The 17,612-nt window shown below is 44.3% G+C and overlaps 1 protein-coding gene across 2 annotated transcripts in view; it reads left to right on the forward strand.

The window, feature by feature from the left end:
* Window positions 1–17,612, forward strand: part of TENM4 (teneurin transmembrane protein 4) — a 740,746-nt gene that overhangs the window by 540,211 nt on the left and 182,923 nt on the right. For both annotated transcript variants that reach the window (XM_082410302.1, XM_082410301.1), the window contains 3 exons: window positions 554–724; window positions 7,680–7,894; window positions 9,642–9,852. In XM_082410302.1, the coding sequence (XP_082266428.1) occupies window positions 554–724; window positions 7,680–7,894; window positions 9,642–9,852 (597 nt within the window). The remainder of the gene's footprint in view (window positions 1–553; window positions 725–7,679; window positions 7,895–9,641; window positions 9,853–17,612) is intronic.

Raw genomic sequence — 17,612 nt, forward strand, 5'->3', positions numbered from 1 at the left:
GGGTAAGCTGGGACAAAGTGAGACAGTGGCATGGACATATATACACTACCAAATGTAAAATAGATAGCTAGTGGGAAGCAGCTGTATAGCACAAGGAGATCAGCTCGGTGCTTTGTGACCACCTAGATGGGTGGGATGGGAGGGTGGGAGGGAGACGCAAGAAGGAGGGGATATGGGGATATATGTATATGTATAGCTGATTCACTTTGTTATACAGCAGAAACTAACACAACACTGTAAAGCAATTATACTCCAATAAAGATGTTAAAAAAAAAAAAAAGCCAAGACCTCCTGAAACTTCCACATCCCTGCCCCTCTCCCCCCTCCCCTAGACTGTGAGCCCTCGAGGGCAGGGTCTGTGCCTGGATCATCTCTGTGCCCCAGTCCCCTGTGTAGCGCTCAGCACTGCCAGAGCTCTCTTCAGGGGCTCTTTGTTGAACTGAACTGAACTGATTTCCTGTGTTCCCCACCCCCACTTGCCCTCCCCTCTGGCTTGGGAGTTCCATTTCCACCTCCAGCAGAAAAAGATGACTTTTCTCATTGCTCACCACAGCCATGCACCTGTTTGGCCTAAACTGGCACCTGCAGCCGATGGAGGGGCAGATGTATGAGATCACGGAGGACACAGCCAGCAGTTGGCCTGTGCCAACGGACGTCTCCCTGTATCCCTCAGGGGGCACTGGGTTAGAGATCCCTGACAGGAAAGGCAAAGGAGCCACGGAAGGTAGGGTTGCTGTGTTGTTCGTGTCGTGAGTCCTCTGTGTCTGCCTTTGAACCGAGGAGACCGCCATTCTGCGCGCCATGTGCCTGACTCACAGCTCCATGCTCTGGTGCTTCCTCCATCCCTCTGCACTCCACGCCGGCTGCCAGGCCACCTGTGTCTTCATCGCAGTTCCTTGTCACTGTGAGCTCATAGCGGGGCTTGGGCAGGGCTCATGGTGCTCAGGCGACATCCCATCCCATGCCCTGAGGGGAGTATCATGGGCTTTCACGCTGCTGGGCGGCTGTCTTGGATTATGTGGGATCATGATGAGGCAACCTCATGGGATGAATGGGTGTCTCCTGGAGTGGGGTGTGGCAAGGTGGGTAGAGGGTGTGTTGTAAGCGAAGTACCCTTGGACCTTGTGGTTTCATGGAAACACCACTTCAGCTGTTCTAGCATTTTCAACCATGTGACCTTGAGCAAGTCACTTAATTTTCCTGAGCCCTAGTTTCCTCATCTGCAATACCAATAATCATTAGTGTTTGTACAGTATTTGTTCAAAGCTTTTTGTCAAGAGCACTTCACATTTAATCCTCACAGAGATCCTGTGAGGTAAGTATAATTACGTATACCCATTTTAGATGCCAAAACTAAGGATCACTTTGATTAAGTTACTTGGCCAGAGTCACATAGCCAGTAAATAATGGAATTTGGGACATGAGCCCAGGTCTGTGTGACTGCAGGGCTCTTGCAGTCTCCATAAGTTGACCTACCTGACTCACCTCATGGTTCTAAGACCCTGAAGGAGATGTGGATAAGAAATTCCATTGTACAGGGAGACACAGATGTTTCTCTTTCAATGATGGAAGTGGTGGTGACATTTGGAGTTCGGCATTCTTGAATGGAACATCCATAGACCCATGTTCTGAATTTCTTAGGGCTCTTTCTAACATGCCATCAACACAAATTCTTTCACTATCAACCAAGAAGTGGCAGACCCACAAAAATTGATACCAGGAAGCATGTCTGAGCTCATGGGCCAGGCTGGCTGTCATTCTAGGCAGTGCGACCATCCCTTCTCCTGTGGCCTGCTTTCTGTCTCTGGTGTTACCTCAGTCAGCAAGGTGGTCACAGTGGCCTCCAATCTTCACTGCTTACATCTTCTTTCCTCTTAGCTCAGTTAACTTTGGGTCATGGCTTCTGAGCTTCCCTGTCCTGTCAAGAGTTTGCCTTCTAGGAATCAAGTTTGGTTAACAGGGTAGCATATGTTTGGCCAGAGTAGCTATTCATGGTCTCTGAATGGTCCTGAAGGCCAAAATCCACTCTTGACCTATGGTCATCTTTAAGGGAACTGAGGGCATTTCCAAAGAGCCTAATCAGAACCTCTGCCTACTCTTTTGCTGGGGGCAAAGCCAGTCTTCTCCTTTACAAAGATTCTAAGACTTAAAACATTGAATAACTTACACTTTCTTTGCACCTTAATAGGATATGGAGGGAGCATGGATGAAGCCATGGGAAGAGCTCTGGGTTAGGAGTCAAGAACCCTGAGTTCAAGTCCAGGTGCTGCCACTTGTGATGCCCTTAAGCAAATCCCTTGAAAGACTTTCTGGGCTTCATTTTCCTCCTCTTTAAAAGGAGGTTATTGAGCTGTATTATCTGCAACGTCCATTCTAATTCACAAGTTCTACATGTGAAATTAGTAACAGAATCATCATATGATTAACCAGATTGTTCTTTAGAATTTTTTTTCAGGTTGGCCCTGTCCATGGTCCTTCCTGTTGGCTTGTGATTCCCATGTCAGCTTATAGTGTCAGATGTCATAGGTGAATACCATAAATGACAACTGTCTTTAGAATCAACAAACACAGATTTAAGATATGTTTAAACCTCAAAGATCTCATTTAGAAAAATGTATTTTCTCTATCAGACTTTCTTTCAACAGGAGTTGGATCTATCGAAAGTCTCCCACTCTAATGAAATTAGTTTGTGGGTTGTTTAGGTTTTGTTTTCTTTTTCCCAAGGAGCAGGAGGTGCAGATAAGAGACAAAATAAAATTGCACCAGCTTATTGGTTTACTTTCGCTGGAGTATTTTTACTTAAAGGGATTATCTGTCATTACTAATGCAAATGGAAAGCCTGTTTACAAACCCCTAAAATGCAGTGCAATGCTGGAAGGTGGTCAGCATCGAAAGCAATTGCTGTGACAAAAAATACATCGGTCTGGAGAGACAGAGGACACATCTTCCTCTAGTTTATGTGAGACCACATGGTTCTTAATTTCTTTTGCCTTGGTCAAACCAGTGTGTACTCAGTTTACGTTTTTAATTGTGATGTTAAAAATCTAGTTCCTTAGACGTATCTCAAGGGGGAAAGTCCTTAACACTGATGTGAGTGCATATTTCCTGTCCCTTCTGAGGGTATCAGAGAGCTGATTCCAGAGTTAAGATTAGAGCCCTGTTCCGCAATGGCAGGGGAAGCAGTGTGGTGGGTGGAAAGAGGATAATAGGCCTTGGAGCCAGGCAGTCCAGGATTTGAGTCTTGGCCCTGCCAGTTATTGGCTGTTAACTCAGGACCGTTACGCCATCTCCTGTGGCCTTAGTTTCCTCATCTGTGTAACAAGGATTGCCAACACCTATCTTAAAAAGACTGGTTATGAGGAAGCACTCAACAAATGTTAGTTCCTTTCTTGTCCACCCAAATCCCAAGCCATTCCATGTCAGTTATTAGAATCTCAGAAATCCAGACTAATTAATATTTTCCCCTCAAAGATTCCCACAAAGTCTGGGGCATCTGTGAATATTTTTAAAGGGTATATATTTTTTAATTATACAAGTGAACTATATGATGAACCCAGTATTTTAAAGGTTCATTGTGTCTTTGAGAATAACATCAAACTGCAGTTTATACTATATTTTCAAAGTGGCTATAACCATTTCAGGGTTGTCGTGGGATGGAAACCAAATACAGCAGCTTTTCGAAGTAAAACCATAAGAACTTATGTTATGCATTAATGGAGAAAGGGAAAAAAGCATTGAATAAACAAGCATTTCTGATGGTTTAATTGGTGGGCCAGGGATAGTATTTTCTTCTTTCTGCAGTGAAATCAAAATTGCCCATCAGTTTGAACCATGCAAATTGCTGCACACAGGCTCAGCTGGGCTGTCCAAAATGGAACAGCTTATTTTGATAACCAAATAAATTTCAAACAGTTGCTAAGGAAACTAAAGAAATCTTTGTGCAAGTTATTGCATTGAAAAGAACCAAAAAGGTGGAGGGAGGGGGGGAGAGTGTTGGTTGATTAGGAATTTAGAACCTATCTGGATAAATCTCAGTTCAGGAAAATAAAGACTGAACTTGGGAAGTGCATGGAATTTCAGTTCTTCCAAATCTCCCTTATTTGATCTATCCAATCATTTCAGTAATTTGTTGAGAAATTTCTTTTACAGACATGATTGCATATTTCCACAGCATAGCTATAGGAAGCCTGAATCTGTATATCTTTATAAAGAAAAGGACCGTTACCGGTAGAACCTGCCCTGTGAAACCTAATCGTGCTGTTGGAGCTCCCTAATTCTGAGTTAAGCTCTTTGTACTTTGTTAGGCCTCTTGGGCACGCACTGACTGTATAGTGTCCTTCTTATGAATGTCTTGAAATACTGACTGTCTCCCTTTAACTTTGGGGCCTGTGTGTGGGATCCTAGTTCATAAAAATTGTCAATTTTTTGTATCCCAGGATGGCAGGAAGTTCTCCAACGGGCCTTGGATCTTCCTGGTCTAGCCTTGGTATTAAGCCCGCTAGGACTGTGAATTAAATTGGACCCTCGCTCTTAGAGAGGGTCAATGCACTCTGCCACCATTGAGAATATCTTTGAAGAGTTTTAATTAATAATTTATCAATTTGATGTTCTAAGAAGCCATATTCTAATAAATAAAGGGGCGGCCCAGATGACTCCATCTCAATGGTTTCTTAAGCGTTCTGAGCATCCGTATATACATTTTAATAGTGTGAGGATTAACAGAACCGATACATATAAGGATGCCCAGTATGTAGTCGGAACTTAATAAATGATAGGTTATACTACTGTTAGTACTGCTACCTCTATTACTATTACTACTAATAATGTTTATTATTATTGTTTTCCAGAATGTAGGTAGGAATAAAAAGAGTTATATGCACAGGACTTTTCACCTCCAACTGCCTCTACCCTCTACCCCCTGTCACTACTCCACCACCTACACCGTGGGTATTGCCATGTAGTGGGATATTTTCTATCCTAGTGCTCACATCTTGGTGCTCAATATTAAGAACAAAGGATCTTAGGTTATAAGATCTGGAGAGAGAAAGGCAGTAAGGGTTTTTAAAAGACAGGAAAGGATGAGGGTGGTCTCACTCTGAACAGCCCTTAGCCCAGCAAATCTCGTGCCTCTTTCCCACCAGACAGAGGTACTCGGCGGGCTGTAGGTCTTCCCTCCCAGAAGCTTCCATCTCATCCTTAGGGTTAGTCCCTGTGGGGACCACTAGGGACCAGAGGGGAAGAATGATAAAGGTTAAATTCCAAGATGGGGATGCTCTTTCCCTCTCAAACTTTTCCTTTACACTGGGCCGTGACCCCTTCCCCAAGGATCTGGACAGGGTGACTTCTGGTACAAAGGTCACTTTTGAACCTAAGCTCACAGACTCAGCCAAGAAAGTCAAGGTCCTGGTTGGGAGTGTGCTGTAGACCAGAATTTACTATTTTTATATCATTGTATACACACCAAATATGATTTTTTTCTCCCATTTTGGCCAGCTTTGGTGAAATACTGGAGTGCTAGAAAAGAATATTCCTTTTTGCCACTCGTCTGGGGTAAGAGCCAACTTACTTATGCCTCTGGGGCCTGCAGACCTCTGGAGAGTCTCTGGACTTGACCTCTGACCTGTGAGGCTAAAGAACTTAGCCGATTCGATAGCTGTCTCCTAAAAACATGCTCACTGGAGGGGAAATGAACTGTGCAGGGTTCTCCAACGGCATGCCAAAAAGTGGGAGAAGTTTTCATTATTCATTCTCAGACACAGGAATTATTTGAATGCAGACAATTCCCAAATCCCATCAGCTCTGACTCCTACCTACTCACAAAGGAAATGAGTCCTTGGAATTAGGAGTCTTAGGGCTTATTTCTGTGCAGTTTCTAGCAGTAAAAAGCTCAGAACTCATCCTGCTTTTGTTTCATACTCCCTCCTAGTTCTGCCTCCCTAACAGAATTATAAGCTGAAGGCTATACTATCTTCTACCTGGACTATAAAAGGATTATGGTACTGGGAACCCAAAAATCAGATAAGGAAGAATGTGAAAGTAATTCTCTTCCATCTTAATGCTTTGTGAATTTGGCTTCTGTCTTTGAACCACAGTGCCATGGTTTGTGTGTGTCTACAGTTTCAAGGTAAAAGTCTGGGGCATATTCCTTCCATAAAGGAATTAAATGTAAGCTCTTTCCCATGCTAACGACAGAATACTAGTGATACTTTTATTGAGAGCATGCATTTTAACTTTTTTGTTGGCATATTTTTAATTAAAATAACGTTTAACGGTTTAAAGCTAAAAACCTGATGTTTCTGCCTAGGAGTTTATAAGGAATGATAACATATGGAGAAGTTTAACATTTAAATTGAATTTTATTATTTAAAACAGTAAAATATTTTATGACTACAACAGTGCCCTGCCAAGCTCCATTTCAGCATCAAATGTGCTTTGTAAGGAATCTTACAAAGCTAGGGAAAAAAAGACATTTTAATTTCTTATTCCCCAAGTGCTTTTCATAAAAAGTTCCCACAAATGTGTTTTCTTTATAAATGGATTCTCGGTCTCTAAAGTGTCTCTTCCAACATCTATAACACCACCACAAACCTTGGAACTAGGATACCCAGAGGTCCTTCTAATGACAAATAAAATGTGGTCTGTTGACTTGATTTTGGCTTGTTAATGTCCTAAGGGTGGTCTTCTAATGTCCCTGTCCTCTCCTCCTGCCCCCGCCCAACTCTTCAGAGGGCTGATGTCTGGCAGGAAGTTAGAGTTTATATTTTTCACATGTGAGTGTGTTTAATTACTAAATAGAGGAAGTCTGATAAGCAGCCTTCCTTCCTGGCACTTGGGGTGCACCCAGAAAGCTGTCACTCTCCTGATTGGTGACAGAATTGGGCAAGAGACCTTATTCTTGACCACTCCCCCCCACTCCAGCAACCTGCATGGTTGGGGGCCTGGGTTGAATTTCCAAGTATGTCATAAGGTTTGTGCCTGAACTTGAAAAATCCCCTCATCTTTACCCACTTTAGCACAGTGATATTCATAGCCCTCCATTCAAGACAAAGAAGCGTTTTTCAGGGATGGTTTCTCTCTTCAGACGTACCCTTTTCCTCATCTTCCCCAACCCTACCCCTCCTCCCAACACAAACTCTCATCCACATGTCTGAGCCTCAGAATTTGGCTCCCAATTACACATAAACTAGTGAACTTGTAAAATTTACCTGACTCTACTCAGGTCATGCTTCCCACTGCTGGGGGAACCATTCTGAGTTGGAAAGTTAATAACAACACCTCATTCCCTCTATCTTTTCTTTTTTAGCATGCATGCTTTTACACACACACACATACACACAGAGTTATTCTCATGTGACTGCAAGTGATTATTTTTAGGATCAAAATATATCTTAACAAGCTGTAGAATTATGCCGTAAACAGATGGTCCTTGGGGAGGACCCGTTCTGCTTTGGAAGAATGCATATTTTTAGCAGAACAATTTGGGCATCATTGGAAAAAAAAGTTCTGGGCATTCTTACTCCTCAACGGAGGAGTCTGGGGCAGGGAGTGGGCTGGCAGCAAAATGTTGTAGAGAGGAGTGGGAGGCATCGGAGAGCCCTGCTTGCTCAGATGCTCTGGTCCCTGGTTTCACGTGTGGCTAACGGTGATGTTTTTGTCTTCCCTTCCCTGTGTCTTGGTAGGAAAGCCCAGTAGTTTCTTTCCCGAGGACAGTTTTATAGACTCTGGAGAAATCGACGTGGGGAGACGGGCTTCCCAGAAGATTCCTCCTGGCACTTTCTGGAGATCTCAGGTGTTCATAGACCATCCTATGCATCTGAAATTCAATGTGTCTCTGGGAAAGGCGGCTCTGGTCGGCATTTATGGCAGAAAAGGCCTTCCTCCTTCACACACACAGGTAACCAGAACCCCACGGACCCTGCTCAAGAAGCCTAATGCTTAAGCCTGGATCTCTGAGCTTGAAGGAAATTTCATGTATTTTATAGCCCATTCATCCATTTGCCCTCTCTCAGACCCTACCTTTCGGATGAGTAGGGTTGTATCCTTGGAGCTTGTTAAGAGGAAGGCTTTCTAGGAAGTCTCTCAATAGCCTTTTTTTACTAGTACCCAGTCTCGAAGTTAAATTACCCAGGAAGTGTAATCTAGAGAAAAAAGCATGCACTTTGGAGTCAAAGAGACCTAGGTTTGAATCCTCTTGTTATCAGCTATGTGACCTTGAGCCTGTAACATCCTTTCAGAGCAAGTTTCCTAATCTAGCCAATGGTGATAACAATACCCACTTTACAGGGCTGTTGTGAAGAGTGGAGAACCACATCTAGAAGGCAGCTAGTGCAGGACCTGGCTCAGAGTAAAGCATCCCTTCTCTCCTCAGGGCTTCACATTTACCCAGACACATGCACACTAGAAACACTTAAGAAACTCAGCCAGCGTTAGCAGGTGTAAGCTTTTATATACAGAATGGGTAAACAACAAGGTCCTACTGTATAGCACAGAGAACTGTAGTCAATATCCTGTGATAAACCCTAATGGAAAAGAATATTTAAAAAAAGAATGTATATATATGTATAACTCAATCACTTTGCCATATAGCAGTAATTAACACAACATTGTAAATCAACTATACTTCAATTAAAAAAAAAAAAAAAACTCGGCCAGGATGATTGACACATTACCAGTCATGATGGGTTAAGAGCAGACTTGTGTGAGGGCCTCCCAGCCCTGGGATTGGAGTAATATAAATCATAGGCATCCATCAGACATTCTCTGGCCAAAGGCAGTCTTCCTAGCCCCCGAAGTTATTTAATTTTTAGATAAAAGCTAAATAAATACATTTGCTAAGGATGGAGTTGTAGAAAAGTAGACAGAGCCTGGGCCCCTCTGATTTCTTTGTAAAACTGCTGTGCTGCTCCTGGACTTTATGCCCCTAGACATTTTCACATGAGACAGAATAAGTATCTATTTTGTTTTTCTTTAAAGATAGACAGACAGGTAGACAGTTGCACGATTTGCTTGCCAGTAGGCCAGCAGGACTTCCCCACCTGCCTGTTGTTAGCACTGTGTGACTGACTTCAAGTCTCTCACGCTCGTAGGCTTGGATCAGTCGGCACTTGTATTTGACACAGCATGTAATTATTGATAGAGTTTTGAGCTAATCCAGTTTAGTTCCCCTAAAACTGCTCCCTGAAACTGGAGCGTTGAGAAAGGGTCATTGACGAAAGGAAGACAGGTATAAATCAAACTTCCATTTGCACTTGACTGACATTTAAGCCACATCCAGTGCTCCAGGCCCAATCCTAGACCCCTGGGATTCCTGCCCGCCATCACCTGCATGGGGTTGGAGTTCAAACAGTCATGCAGTGGCTGGGTTTCTGATCACTGGAAAAGCATGGTTGTCCTGTGCAAACTCTGAGACTTGAAAATAATCCACTAATTACAGTGCACTCACAAGAGTATCAGGAGACTATTACCAGGGAAAAATGGGTTCTGGGAAGGAGTTGGAGTTGGTTGGTCAACCTTCACATGGCTTTAGCCTCTTCTGCCTGTTTCAGGTTGTATCTCCCCGTGTCCTCCCCGGGAGAAGCCTGAAGAATCTAACCCTGTGGTGAAGCAGGTCCAGTGCTAATTATGCTCTCTTTGTACTCCAGTTTGACTTTGTGGAGCTGCTGGATGGAAGGAGGCTCTTGACCCAGGAAGCACGGAGCCTAGAGGGACCCCAGCGCCAGTCTCGGGGAGCTGTCCCCCCTTCTAGCCATGAGACGGGCTTCATCCAGTATTTGGATTCAGGAATCTGGCACCTGGCTTTTTATAATGATGGGAAGGAGTCTGAAGTGGTTTCCTTTCTCACCACTGCCATTGGTAAGGAAGCTCCACCCCTCTGGGGTCTGTGGGATATTGTCTCTTCGGGTGAGAGGACACTTGGGGATCCTGGGAGTCGAAGTGGACAAGGGGATGTGTCTTGCCCAGAGCTACAGAGGCCACCCAGCATGAGGCCATCCTGACTGGGCTTGCCGGGCAAGGGATGGGAGTGAGATGCAGGGAAACGAGGGAGGGGAGTGACAGGAGGAGCTGGAAGGCCATGTTGGGCTGGCACCTGAGCCCAGCGCTGTTGCCCACCGCCTTTCTCGTGTTATCTGTGGCCTAGCGTGTGGACTCGCAGCTACGTTTAAACACCAAGGGGCGAAACTGACAAGGAGACAGGAATTCTTGTTACGTCTCTCCATCACCTGTATTCGTCCTTATAATCTCCCTTGGTTCAACTCACTGATTTGCTATTTGGGGTTTTGGTTTCTTACGTGAGCTTTTGTTTGCTTGTTTGTTTTGCTTTTGGAGCCAACAACCCCTGGCAGATGAGGAAAAAAAAAAAAGATAAAGGTTTGGAAAGAGGGTGAGAATAGCCATGCAAAGGGCTGGATGAACAATCTGATCAGATGGGGGTCTTGTAGAGAACCGAGATGTCCTGAGCTCTGGCGGACAGCAAGCCCGGAGGATTTAAATGAGCTCTTAACAGCTTCTGGTCCCTCGTACTGGAAGAGTTCTCGTTCAGAGAGAGCGCCTTGGCCACCTCACAAGCCTGTGGGTGTCCGGGGAGCCTGGCACCCTGTTTTAAGGAATTTCTCTTCTTTACCCATATACTGCACAGAATTTGTCTCCTCCTTAGATCACCACAGTGTGATATAGGATGCGTTGGGCTCAGTGGTTCAGGTCAGAAAACGTTGCGTCGGTTTATATCAGAAGCGCAGTGACACAGCCTGGAGATAAAATCCCCTACAGGAAAGTAAAACTTCCAGAAGACAAAACTCCACTAACCAGAATGCTTGGGGATGGATTTTCTGCTTAATGAAAACCTCTGTGTTGTTTTGAGTTCACCTCAAAACTCTGTCTTGGTCCTTGGCTGGAGCCTCTCTGACATGGGAAATGGAGTTGAATAAAAAACCTCTGAATCTGGTCGTTGGTTCCTAAAACTCTTGCAAGACCCAGGTTCTTCCTTCTAAACAGCAGTAGTCATTTTCAGGCCATTTTCCTCTTATTTGCAATTTTGCCTGTAGAGTTGAGGCGGAGAATACCTTCCCATTAAATACGGTGCACAGTGTATAGGCTTCTGCCGTAACTGCAGGCTCAACATTCTACCCTCTTAGCAAAATGAGGGAGGTGGAGCTGTTAGGCTACATCAGCTCCGGGGTAGGAAATATCACTTCGTGCTGTCCTTATTTTGGAAGTGTCTGGCCTAGCTGCTGGTCTCTGCAGTCTTGGCAGCCGCTGTGCTGTTGGTTTCCTCCCTTGGTGCCTCCTTTTGAGGTGCAGTAGAAAGTGGGCTCACTTCTAAATCTCCACCACTAATTTGTGTTCTGGCCCAGCACAAATTCCATCTCCTGGTTCCTTGAGACTCTGGAATTTGAGGCTGCAGCTCGGTGGTTAGTGGTGACCCAGGAGGCTGTCGGTGCCGCCCGTTTCCTGTCATGGGAGAGCCAGTCCTGGTCCTCACCATCAATTAGGCTGACACTCAGCAGGGTCTGCCAGGCTCCAGACCCTGTTTCTTCTCTCTTTCTGGACACGGTGGCTTCAATTTAGAGACATGATTTTCAAGTCATTAGTGGTGCCTGAGTTACAGCTTCATGGTCTCACAGCCTGATTTCTCTTAGATGCAGTATCATGCTTGCTCAGAACTAAGGTCTCCTACAATCAGAATTCTGTATTTTTAATAAGTGAGCACAAATATGAAAGGAAATTAATACAAACCCCCAAAGAAAGCTACTTTTAATTAGGGTGTGCCTCTCAGAGAAATAAGATGTAGGTACAGTTAGGTACCCTTGCCAACTCTTGGCTTGTCAGAGCTTGCTGACCTGTTTTGTCATAATTAAGGAGATGGCCTTGCTTTTCCCTCAGGTTCTCCTGTTCTCACCTAAATGATGAAATCTGTCTTCACCTGCTTTAACCCTATAATGTCTTTTAGAGCAGTTAGGCTGTATTGTGCTTCTCAGAGTTCTATGAACCACCTGGCGTCTTGTTAAAATGCAAATTCTGCTTCAGTCGGTCAGGCTGGGTGTTTAGAGTTTTGTGCATTTTGTACCAGCACCTGGTGAGATGCTGCTCATCTGTGGCCCACATTTTGAGTAACAAGGGGTTACAGCATCTTATGGGGGGGGGGGTCTCAAATATTGTTGTACAAAGGAATCACCTGGGAAGTGAGTCTAACATTCAGATTCCTGGGCCTTTTCCTAGTAGGCCTGAGGTAGAGCCCAGGTGATCCTGATTCTGGTGGTCGGTCTGTCAACTAAGCTATGAAAACAAATGCCTTCTGAACACTGCTTTCCATTCCTTCCTTCTCCCACTGCTGCATGTTAGCTCTGTGACCACAGTCAGTCACGTCACCTCTGTGAGCCTCATCTTTCTTGTCAGGAAAATGAAACAATAATAGTACTTGGCAATCCCCATTGTGAAGATTGGAGAGAATAAATATAAAGTGCCCAGCCCAGGCTTCGATACATGGACGTGGTTATTAATATTCTCTCCCATCCCCTTTCTCTGTCCACCTTTCTCTCCCTGCCTTTCTGACTTGTCTGTCTTCCTTCAAGCTGCAATGATTGTTTAATGAATACCTTTTTTTTTTTAATACAAAAACAGACTGACTCTGATGTTGCTATTAATCCCTGTCTCCCCAAGAGTCTCTGGCACTGAGTCTCAGCTGTCTTTGGTCTTTACCTGTGAACCATGAGTTGTAATTTGTCTTGGCAGGTTAATTAAAAGTTTAGGTCTTGTTTTAGTGAAGTCATTATAGTCCCAATATACAATTGTAACTCTCAGGTTTGCTTAACACACAAATTGGAATGTGGCCCTCCCTCCGTTACACGCTGAAATGCAGAGCTAGAATTTAAGAAGATATGAGATGTCAGAATCCAGAGTATTTATGTCTGTTTGTAATTAAGTAGTGGGAGAAATAATTGTGTTTAATTTAACAAATGGCTATATTGTGAACGTTTTTGCTTTTCCTTCCATTTAATGCAATCCAGCTGATGATTTTAAATTAAATAAGTTTATCTTTTGCCTTCAAAAAATCTAAAAGCACTTTACAAACTGTGTACACAAATATATATACACGGAGATGTGCTGTTGACAGAGCTCCCTCTGAACTAGATGCATTTTCTCTCTCACCCAAACACACATGCACACAAACCACTGAAACTGAGCAAATTTTAGAATAAAACATGGCAGCTATTTTCAGAAAGAATGGCCTTTCCCCCACATGCAGAGGTCTCGAATTTGAAGGTTATGTTGTTTCTGGTTCTGGCTCCGTTTGGGGGTAGGTGACCTGGCTGACCCCGAGTACTGAATGAAGTAGGAAGATATATACCAATAGCTAAATTATAATTCACCATTGCCACTTACACAGGGCTTTAAATACATTCTCTAAGCCCTGCAGTAACTCCACATGGTGATTATTTTTATTTTCACCCCCTATTGTAGATGAGGAAATTGAGGTTCAGGGATGTTTTGAGAAAAGCCAGCACTTGAATTTGTATCTGTCTGACTCCAAAGCTCATGATCTTCCTTCTTTAGCCATCTGCCTCTTTTCAGGATCAAGCCCCCTTTTTTTGGATATCACACTTAATTTGGTTTTCCACCTGTTCATTCATTCAGCAGACATTTAGAGAGCGCCTACTGTGTGTTAAGGACCATGCTTAGCTCTTTTCTGTATGTAAGAAAGAACGAGAACCTTAGGTAATTCTCATTTTGATCTCAACTTTACAGATGAAGAAACTGAGACTCAGAGAATTTAATTGACTAGCCCAAAGTCACACAGTCAGTAAGGGCAGAGCTAGGATGGAAACTTGGTCTTCAAATCCCATGTTCTGTCCATGATGCCAGAGTGTCTTACTGTTTGGTCTGATAAAATAAATATTTTATTTCTATTTGTATTATATGGAATATAATTTCCCCTTTATTAATTTGCCTCCAATATAAGTAAGCATCTTAAATCAACATAGGACGTTTTCTTGAGAAGTCATTAAAAAGACCATGAAAAAAAATCTCACAACATCCAAAATTTTCAAAACAAAAATACCTTTGTAAGCATTGCTTGCAACCCCAAGACCTGACAAGTCAGTGTTGCAGTGTTTTGGGCCTCTAGATATAGCATCTTAGCTTTTAATTTTGGTTGATGCTGAAGCATAAAAGGACAGATCACCCCGACATTGTGGCAATGTGAGCCAAGTTGGAAAATAACAGAGGTTACCCCACAGTGGATTTAGAAACCGAGAGAAAAGAAATTAGAATCCTTGTTAGAAAACATAGACCCTGGCAATTTTACGAGAAACGTGCCCTGGTCTTCCTGGTCTGAGGACATTTCATGGTAATGAAAGAGGAGGGTCCTTTTGCTCAGGCCCAGGCAGCTGCTATAAATTGACCTATGTCCAGGGACTAGAAGCAGATCTAATCCTTCCGTCCTCCCTTCCTTCCGTCCTCCCTTCCTTCCTTTCTGCCTTTATCCAAAAATGATTACATTCCCTCTCTTTCCTAAGGTGGAGATACAGAGAAGGTACGACGTGGTTTCTGGCCAAAGTAGTTCATGGTCTTGACTAAAGAGAGGAGCATTTACATAGTAAGTGCCTCTAATCCAGGAAGAGAGAAAGAAGGCTCACTCATGGAGTCACTGGTCAAAGTGCCGTGAGGGTTGGAGGAAGACAAGGGCACATCCAGCCAGATGGGTCAGGGAGGGCTCTCTGGATGAAGTGACACCTGATGGGACCTTAAAGGATGGGTAGAATTCTCACATTTAAAGGAGGAAATGGCAGGGGTTTGTTGAGGATGTTATTCCAGGTAGCAGGAAGAACGTGAGCAAAAGAGAGGTAGGCAGAAAATTAAGCGCTGGCTCTAGAGAGCCACCATCCTGATTGACTCGAGCAAGGATGCCCTGACGGGGAGAAGTGAGTCATCAGGGAGCACCTTGAATGCCACCCTAAGGGAGAAGCTCATTCTGCAGGTATGAGGTGCCATTGCAGGCTTTGAGCAAGGGAATAAAATGATTAGAGCTGCAGGCTTTATCTTGCGGGGCCCAGAACAAGAGCCCATGAATGTATATAACAGAGGAAGTTTCCTGGGATTGAGCTTTGTGATTTCATGAGAGAAAAGAAGAGGGCGGTGGAGGGGGAGCCAGGAAGGACAGAAGGACAGTTCAATAGCACTAGTGGTGTTTTTATTTGCTGTCCCTGCAACCCATTCCTCTTTATTCCCAGGGGTAAATAGATACTTTCACATGAGCTTCTATCTTACAATGGTCATCAAAGTTGGGTTTTTCAGGATTTTCCAGAGACCAGTGGACAGTGCTATTTGTATATTCCCCTCACTTTGATTGGGTAAGACTACTGTTCATCAGCCTCTGGGTGCATTTGCAAGGATCTAGAGAGAAAAATCTCTGACATTATGTACTGTGGTTTGTTTAAAAACCTGCACTACTTCAAAGAAGAAACTAAGGAGTGATTGAGAAATGATTTTCAGTTTCTCATAAGCTCTGCCCCACCCTTCCCCATATCCCCTTCCTCTGAATTATAAGATATAATACAGCAATGACGAATCAAGGTCTCTCGGTAATCCATTTAACCTTCTTGTAAATGACATTGGCAGCACTCTGTGAAATTTCTACTGAAAACACCTCTTTGGAAAAGTGCCATGTGAATTCACCTCTCCCTGATAGCAGCGAGTTATTGGGAGCAATCTGGTATAAGTGGAATGAAATTGTAGGTGGGAGGTAGAACTCAAGTCAGCACACTGGAGACAGACTGTGGCCAAAAATCTGTTCAGTGGAGGAGAGCTTGGAATATCAGAGCGCTTCACCTGCAGCCTGGAGACCAGCCCTGCCAGCAGCTGTCCCTGCAGACGACAGGGCAGGGTTCCCACCACCTCCACGCCACCCCCTCCTCTGCCTCTGCCATCTATTTTGTAAATTATCTGGGGCCTGGGGCCTCGAGGACAGGAAAGAAGCAAAGGGAGCTCAAGGACACAGTAGGTACTAGCAATAAAGCTTGTCTCTCCATGGGAATAGTTAGAAATGAATTTAGTGTGCAGGTAACAAGATCTCTGCTAGAGTGGCATTTAAGTGGGATTTTGATGTTCTCATGTACACTTTCGGTCTAGGGCAGGCCCATCCGGGGCCAGTACAGCAGTTCAGCATGGCATCAGGGACAAGCCTCATTCTGCCCTTGCACTCTGCCATCCTCAGCTCTGGCTGTTGTTTTCATGCTTGCCTCTCATGGTGCTAAAGTGGCTGCTGCAGCTCCAGGACTCATGTCTGCATGTCAGGCAGGAAAAAAAAAAGATAGGGGAAAGAAGTAGGGAAGCCAATTTTTTCCTAAAACCCTCAGCTTACATTTCTTTCGCAGAGCTGTGTCACTTGGACATTCAGAGATGTAAGGAAGTCTGAGGAATATTTTTAGCTTGCCACCTTGGCACTCGAAACAAAAGGAAGAGGGGAAGTGAATATGGGGTCATCGGTATCTGCCACAGGCTTCACTGTTTGGTCTGTTTGGTTCAGTAGGTATTCATTGGCAGCCTGTTACTGTGTGCCAGCCCCTGGCCTGGGCATTTAGGTGCAGCCATGAGACAGATGTGGTGCTGCCCCTGATGTCCTCACAGGCTAGTAAGTGAGGCTAAGTGAGGCTGAGAAAAAGGAGAAGCTGCCCATATACCTGAGGAGGAGGGAAAAGCCTTGGTTCAGTCTCTTTACAACACGTAAGGCAGCAAGGACTTCTTTATTAAGGCTCAAAGCCCCTTGCATGCTGCTTTAAGGGGGCCAGCAGGAAGAGCAGGTCCAGAGTGGTTGCAGGCAGATTTAGACACTACATCTGTTCATATTCGCATTCAACCAGTGTTCACTAGTTGCCTTTTACCTGCCATGTCCTGAGCAGGCATTGGTGTCCGTGGTATATTAAATAGCCATACTTCCTGCCCTCGGGAGTTTAGAGACATGCTTGAGACAATAGGAGATAGATTCTTAAGTTTAATTATAATCATCCAATATACGTGTAAGTGTATAATGGTAAAGGGTAAGTATTCATTGTAGTAAAGAAGAGAAGAGGGTACTCTGGAGAAACAAACAGGGGACCTAATTTAGATGGCTGGGACAGGGTTAGAAATTCGTTGTTTAGATGAAGGTTTGGGGAAAGAATACACCAAGCAGAGGGAAGAGCATGTGCAAAGGCCCTGGGATAGGCAAGAGGTGGGAGTTCAAGGAACTTTGAGATGGTCACAGTGTGGGATGCGGGTATCAAAGGGCAGAATGGTATCAGGTAAGGCTGGAGAGGTACTGGGAGCCAGACTGTTCTGGCTTTAACATGGCACGTGAAGAGCTTCATTTTGTTTTGTTTTTTAATCTATCCTAAGGGTAGCAGGAAGCCATTGTGGGACTCTGAGCTGGAGTGACCTAATCTGATTTACATATTGGAAAGTTCCTCCAGCTGTAGGAGATGGGACACCAGTTAGGAGGCTGTGACAGTGGTCTCGGCAGGGGCTCAGGCTGTCCCGGGCCAGGATGGAGGCCTTGGAAATGGAGATAAATGAATCGATTTGAGCTGTCTACCACCCCTTGGAGATTATTGGCAAACCACAGGTGTTAAGGAAAGAGA

This window comes from Balaenoptera physalus, assembly GCF_965194825.1.
Source record: "Balaenoptera physalus genome assembly, chromosome: 10".
NCBI lineage: Eukaryota > Metazoa > Chordata > Mammalia > Artiodactyla > Balaenopteridae > Balaenoptera > Balaenoptera physalus.